This window comes from Diospyros lotus, chromosome 14 (genome assembly GCF_014633365.1).
Source record: "Diospyros lotus cultivar Yz01 chromosome 14, ASM1463336v1, whole genome shotgun sequence".
NCBI classification, from domain to species: Eukaryota; Viridiplantae; Streptophyta; class Magnoliopsida; order Ericales; family Ebenaceae; genus Diospyros; species Diospyros lotus.
In genome coordinates, this window is record NC_068351.1 from 32628427 (window position 1) to 32635574 (window position 7148).

General features: G+C 34.3%; 1 protein-coding gene and 1 non-coding gene across 2 annotated transcripts; both read left to right on the top strand.

Moving 5' to 3' along the window:
• Positions 1–877: 877 nt before the first annotated feature.
• LOC127791195 (60S ribosomal protein L17-2-like) lies at positions 878–6004 on the top strand. The gene is made up of 7 exons (XM_052321035.1): positions 878–962; positions 1058–1094; positions 1299–1339; positions 4471–4701; positions 4822–4924; positions 5002–5069; positions 5734–6004. Exons 1-7 carry the CDS (start codon positions 960–962, stop codon positions 5800–5802), a joined length of 552 nt encoding a protein of 183 aa, XP_052176995.1. The 5' UTR covers positions 878–959; the 3' UTR covers positions 5803–6004.
• LOC127791278 (small nucleolar RNA snoR74) lies at positions 2304–2433 on the top strand. The gene has a single exon (XR_008020915.1). It is a non-coding gene; the product is annotated as a small nucleolar RNA snoR74 (small nucleolar RNA).
• Positions 6005–7148: the final 1144 nt, after the last annotated feature.

Genomic DNA, 7148 nt, shown 5'->3' on the forward strand with positions numbered 1-7148 from the left:
ATTGTCAATCGCCCCTCTATAAAAGTTTATCTTTTTTTTTTTTTTACACTTATATAATACTTATCATCTCTATAATATATTTTAATATGCACATTTGGGATCTTGGGATACCCGAAGTTATGAGTTTAATTCTGTCTCTATGTGGAATTGCGCAATTGACTATATTTATTTGAGAGGTCAGGCTCTCGAGATTCTGCTCACTATAAACCTATCCGTTTCCCTAAGGTTGTAGAGCAAGTAAATAATGGGTTTTAGAAAGAATAAGATAGGTCTAAATTAAAAGTTGATTGTGATCCAGGAATCTCTTGAGTTGTCCACTTTATAATATATATATATATATAGATGTGTAAATGGTCGGTTCAATTATCAAATCGATCAAAATTCACTAATTAATTAAATTGAACGAAGGAGCAGATATATTAACATGAAAACTATATAAATCAAATCGAATCAATTAAATCGAAGAAACGCAAAAAATCAAAGTAAGCCGAAGTAACCGATAGAAAACACACAAAACTAAAGAAATTGACATTATTTTATAAACATCAAGACAATATCATTTTAAAGTTTGATTAGTTTGGTTTTTCTAAACAGAAAATAAAAAATCAAACTTTTGAGGAAAATTAGCTAAACCGTACTGATATAAGAAAAAAACCAAACCAAACCGATAAGTTCGATCAATTCGGTTAGATTAGTTCGGGTAAATTAAATTTTTGCTCTTCTCTTTTATATATATATATATATATATTTTTAATATGACGTAATAAAAAATTCCATCTAAAAATTCTCCAATTCACGGGCTGGACGATGGTCCAAGCAACTGGCTGGGCCCATCCGCGTAGCCCAGCCCAAACCAGGTAGGGTTTCGTTCAATCACAGATATATTCCCAAAGCCCTCACACATTTCGCTTCTTTCGTTGAGATCTCAAGGCCTTTCGGCAGCGTCAACAGCGGCAGCCATGGTTAATCCCTCTCTTGTTTTCTTTCTGTATGCGTACGTGAATCGGTGAATGTTTCCATTTTTCTGATCTTTTGCTGCGATTTTTTGATATTTCAGGTGAAGTATTCGAGGGAGCCGGACAATCCCACCAAGTGTAAGTTTGCTGAACGTCGGCGCTTCGTTTTCGTTTTAGATCATATGAATTGGAGACTGAGAACATGGGAAAACGTTCGATTTTGTTGACGTGGTCGTTTTCCTCCGGTTTCTCAGCCGCCAAACAGCCAGCTTTGCGTACTTAGTCACTGTTTTTCGTAGTTGTTGAGCTGATTTGGCTGTGTTTGTTACGCTTTGTTTTCAGCTTGCAAGGCTAGGGGCTCTGATCTCCGAGTTCACTTCAAGGTACCTTTAGTTTGGTCTGGGCTTAAATTTACCTGTGTACATGTGAAAATTTACTCTATCCGTTTGAAATCCTGCGTCTCTGGTTATCTGTTTTGATCTCAAAGGAAAAAAGAAAATAAGTTATATATATTTTTTACTTTGGTTCATAATGGGATCCTCCCTTTATTGTTATCACATGTCTTGTTAGTTCTTCATGGTATGATATGCGAGTAATTGTTGGATCATGTTGTCTGTTGGAAAAAGATCATGTGATTGTCACAGCACCACTTGACGAGTCTCCAATCGCATTGATTTAGCATGCATGATACTGGCATTAAAGTCATGGAAAAAGTCATGACTTGTAGGAACAATTTTACTTAGCGAACTGGGGCAGATTTACAGTGGTGCTGCGTGCCCCCTCAGTGTATCCTAAAAGTTAAACTGCAATTTAAAGTTTCAATTAATGAAGTTTTTGAATGCTAGGGCGCGCCCCTACAAATTCAGAAATTCACTTGCAAAGATTGGAAAGAGTGGCCAGTTTAGGTTTTTAGCTTTCTTTTCTCCCTGTTATTTTTGGAAATAATACTAGCTGTTTGGGTCTTTAATGCTGGCCCGTGCTCTCACAAATTCACTTGCAAAGATTGGAAATCATGCTCCCACTATATAAAATTTCTGGATCTGACCCTGTTAGCAAATAGATAAATAAATATAATAACAGTTAATTCATGGATAACATTCACAACTTCAAATGAGTAGAGCAGTGCAGTCTAGGATCACCTGCAATTATTCTATACTAATTGAAGTATGCTGATCATATTTGGCAGATACAACTTGAAAAAAGGGACTGTCTTAGGGAAATAAGGCAGATTTTGAGAGATATTGACATCTAGGTGATTTGTTAGTGAAAAAATCACTCACAGGAAGTGTGGTTGCAGAGTCCAGGATCATCTTTTGCAAGGTTTCTTAATTATTATTCAAACTGATGAAAAAAGCAGGGTCCTTTGCTTCTTCTGGATGGGTGTCCTTTAAACTTGAGGATAATTGCTTGCATTGTTATTTGGTGAAGTTTTATAAGAATTTTAGTTGCATGAGGTTCAGTAAGTAATAGAACATGTTAATTGGAGGCCTAGTTTGTTTGCATATTTGATTCCTCGGTCAGTCAGGGTGTTATTTCAATTAGCAAGTTAATCAATTCAACTTGGAAAAGTTTGATTCCTTTCCTGACTGCAAATTAATGGTGCTAAAAGCATTGAGAAATAGTGTAAAACTCTGAAGGGATAACTGAGGAGGGAGCAATTGGGATAATAAAGTCTTATATGTGAGAAATGTCCTTGTGAATTCTACTTTCCCTGTTGGAGTTCTGATGTGGGTCCAGACAACCTGCACAATCCAATTATGATAGGTTTCTGTATAATCTGTGATAGAATTCAAACGCAATCTTTGAATCTGCCCGTTTCTGCTATCTGTTCGTTAGGAACTGCCCTTTCCTGCACAACATGAATAATTTGAGGGGTAATTATATTTTCCTGCGGTTTAGCCCAACAACACATGACATTTCACCTGTCATGGTTGTGACCAAAGTGTTTACCCTTTCGGTGTTCATAGGTTTTATAAGATGTCTAAATTGCCCTCACTATTTTCTCTAATTTAGCATGCTTCATCTATGTTTGACAACTCACAATTTCAGCTGCTACTGTGACGTATTTATATTCTTTGACTCCACTCAGCATGGCTAATGCTATTCCATAGACTTCCGTTTTACCTCTTGTACAAATGATTAAAGGAACAGGATGTAGAAGCTATTATCAGAACATTCAAGTCAAGGCCCTTCTCCACCTAGTGTTTTCAAAAGGCTAAGTGAAGAAGGCCTACGGAGCTTAAGCGCAAAGCAAAGTGCACGCTTAAGCAAAGTGAAGCACATCAAAATGAAATAAAAAGTATAAACTTTTATAAGCTTAAAAAATATAAACTACTATAAAAACAATCATTTAAAAAACTAAATAAGAATGAGGGTTGCAAATTTAACAAATGATGAGATACCATTTTTCATTTATATTTTATAGCCATTTACATGTTCATACAATCATAAAAAAAAGCATAAGGAAAAAAAAAAAATCCTAATTTACACCTATCCCCAATCCATCATCACCTAATTTACAACAATCTCCAAACAATCAATCCCTTATTTACAATCCATCAACAATCCCTAATTTATAGCAATTAGGAATCAATCATCAATCCCTAATTTACAACAATCAAGAATATATTAGCAATCCCTAATTTACACCTAATTACATGTTTTCATCAACATTTGTTGCTCGACAAATACAATCGAGTCTTCTTAAAAAGCTTTTCTGGGTAAGGTTTCCATTCAAGCAGCCACATCATTGAAATAATTTAAGCAATCCAACCATTCATATTGTTTGATAAAAAGAACAAGTACATTTCTGAGGCATGTTTTTTTGTTCTTCGAAGCTTAGATAAAGTCGCTGAGCTTCACACACAAAAAGCCCTAAGCATGTTCTGTTTTTGCACTTAAAGGGCTCTTTTTTAAACACTAGCTCCACCATTGATGCCAATTTCAAAAGATGGGACTGGTTAATCATCTCTGAAAAGTGAACAAAGCAATGAAAATTGAAACTAGATTGATAGAGATTTTGACAACAGCACCATTGGAGTCCTGCGATGCAATTACCATAGACGATGTGGCCATAAAAAAAACACAGGCACATTCTTTGGTGTTTTATCTGCTTATCTCTAGCATGCATGACAGACTGTAATGATGGGTGGAGAATTCATTCCTTTATTGTTGAAAATTTGAAATCAAGCTTTTTTTTTTTTCACACTTATAATTTAATGTAAAATACAGTTTTTCTTTTTTTGCTTATTTTTGAGGTACTCTCAAGTTAACAGTGGTTGGGAAACCTTCTGAACGGTTATTTTCCCCCCCTCCTCTTGGGACTTGTTTGTACTTGGGGTTTAGTATTTCATACTGGATAGAATCCCATAACCTGCATCTGCAAGAGTTTATTTTTTTCTTCATTTAGGTTTTACATTTTTTTAAATGATTATTTGTCATTTTTTTTCCTGCTAGCCAGGTTTCCTCATCCTTGTATTTGTTTTAACTCCATTGATCTACTATCTACTTTCAGAACACAAGAGAGACAGCCCATGCTATAAGAAGGTTGCCTCTGCCCAAGGCCAAAAGATATCTGGAGGATGTTCTTGCCCACAAACAAGCCATTCCATTCACACGCTTCTGTCGTGGAGTTGGGCGAACTGCTCAGGCCAAGAACCGCCACTCAAATGGACAAGGGCGTTGGCCTGTCAAATCCGCAAGATTTATTCTGGACTTGCTTAAGAATGCTGAGAGTAATGCAGAAGTACGTATAATCTTTTATTGAACTCTCTCTCTCTCTCTCTCTCTCTCTCTCTCTCTCTCCATTTCTTATTATATGTATATATATGTTTCTGGTTTGATGTGGCTATCGTGTGTTCTTCAGGTGAAGGGCTTGGATGTGGATACACTTTTCATATCCCACATCCAGGTAAACCAAGCTCAAAAGCAGAGGCGCCGTACCTACCGTGCTCATGGGAGAATCAATCGTGAGTTGATGCATTCCATTATTAAGTGTCCTTATTAATATTTCATTTGCAATTCATAACAAATACCTTGTTTGCAGCTTACATGTCTTCTCCGTGCCATATTGAGTTGATTTTGTCTGAGAAGGAAGAACCTGTCCAGAAAGAGGTATTTCAGAGCCTTTTATAGATAAATAAGTATACTACTGTTGAGTTATTAATTAATCAATAATGAGTTGTAACGGGCCATTTATAGAAAGGAGATAATGCCACCTGATATGGTTATACCACGTCAAATGGGATTTAGTTAAATCTCAGGAACGTTTTATCCCACCTCCCCCATTGGAAAGTGGGATTAAATTGCTTGCTATTGTGGATGATTTTGCCCCTCACATGAAAGGCCAAAACAATCTCTCCTCCAATATATATATTACAATATATAAGATAATACATAGATTTTCTCACTTAAAAGTTATATTGATGTAGGCAAATGGGTAAAATGGTCGTTTATCAATTATATCTAGTTTATCTCCTTCAAGATTACTGTACGGAACATAGGATAGCATTACTTAGGTTATACCTCCTTTAAACTTGGGATGCCAAATATGGGGTCATACTATTTAATCTCATCACTATATTATTCCATCCTTAACCCTATCACTATTTAATCCAAATATCAAAAGGCACTTAAGGACCTTACAAAAGATAAGATCGTAAATGGAAATAACTAGTGAGGAAGAATTTATGTAGATAGTGTGATAAATGCTTGATGTGTTGTTTTTTAATTAACCAATAATATGGATTGCATCTTATGAGGCTTCTCTGTTTGGCAGCCTGAGATGCAAGTGGCTGCGGGAACTGGCAAGAAGAGCAGGGCTCTGCGCAGCGGCGCCTCTTCTTGAATGAGAAAGTGATAGCTGCTTGGTGGGATTGTTGAGGAGTTTTCATTTCTTTGCTGTGTCATTGGGACATTTTTGTCGACTTTTTGATTGAACTGTTGAAATTTTGTGATCTCGGGCTTTCTTAAATTACTATTACTAGATTGTTAGAACTCAGATGGTGCATGGTCCTTAGCATTCAATACATAGAATGTCATTTGCTCAACTCCTTTATTTGATTGCAGAAGCTGTTAATTAGCAGCACATTCAGTGTGGTAGTTTTTAAGTGGCCTGAGAGTTTTTTGAGGGAAGGTCTTCGTATTTGAGTCGCCTTTGGTCTTTGAGGTTAAGGGTGGCAAGTTGGTTAAAGATGGTGTCACTGGTCTAGTTTACTGTGTATGGTTATTGTCATTCATGTATAATTTGGGTGTAGTGAGAAAAGAGCAATGTAGAACTACCTGGTCTAGTCAGGTCTAATCTAAAAGGTTAGGGATAGAGAGACTGAAGAGTGTTCTCGGTTAAGCTTCTGGTCTAGTCAAATGATGGGTAAAGAAGTGATTATTTATCATTAGAATTGTAGTTTAGTGATAAGTAATAAATATAATGTCTTGAATTTGAATTGTTTTTTTAACTAAGTCTTGTGTCGTATAAATTCCCCAACTCTTATGTGGTATAATCTTTATTACTAAAAATAATCATTTCTTTTAAATTGTTATTGGAAAGAATCATTGACTTGAAGATAGAGAAATTAATGAATATGTTATTTATTAAATTAAAAGGTATAATGATTAAAATGAAAAAATATTCAGCTTTTTATGTCAAAAAGAACAACAAAAAAAAAAAATTCAAAAGACAACTGTAAGATAAGTTTTATTACACGTGGGAATTGAAATGAATTAAATATAAATTGGATGTAGAATCCTTCTCTACTTGTAAGATTGTATTAAGATAATGTTAGATGTTTTCGAGATTAAGATATAGAATAATTAAAATATTTTAATATTTTTATTAAATTTTTTAAAATATATTAAAAGACATATTCATTATTTTTTTTCTTATCTATAAGATTCAAAATATGTTTGTTCTTAAGGAAAGTAGATAAATATATTTAAAAAATATCAAATAAAAAGTCAGGTGACTTCTATTTTAAAGATCGTCAGATAAATTTAACAAATATATTAAAAATGATAAATTTAAAATGTTGTTTGTATTTTACATTTTTCGTTCTATATCTTAATTAACAAATACTACTTAACTTTTACTTGTTAAAAATATATTTATTTATTTTTATCTTAAAATTTTAATCAAAATTTAGAGCATTAAGGTTAGCATTGATAAAGGCTGGTTTTTTATTCAGTTAAATGATATTC

Bases quoted from the DNA above. Each gene is read 5' to 3' on its own strand.
- LOC127791195 (XM_052321035.1), top strand. The intron at 4,702-4,821 runs GTACGTATAATC...TGTGTTCTTCAG, and splicing joins ATGCTGAGAGTAATGCAGAA to GTGAAGGGCTTGGATGTGGA. The intron at 4,925-5,001 runs GTGAGTTGATGC...CCTTGTTTGCAG, and splicing joins TGCTCATGGGAGAATCAATC to CTTACATGTCTTCTCCGTGC.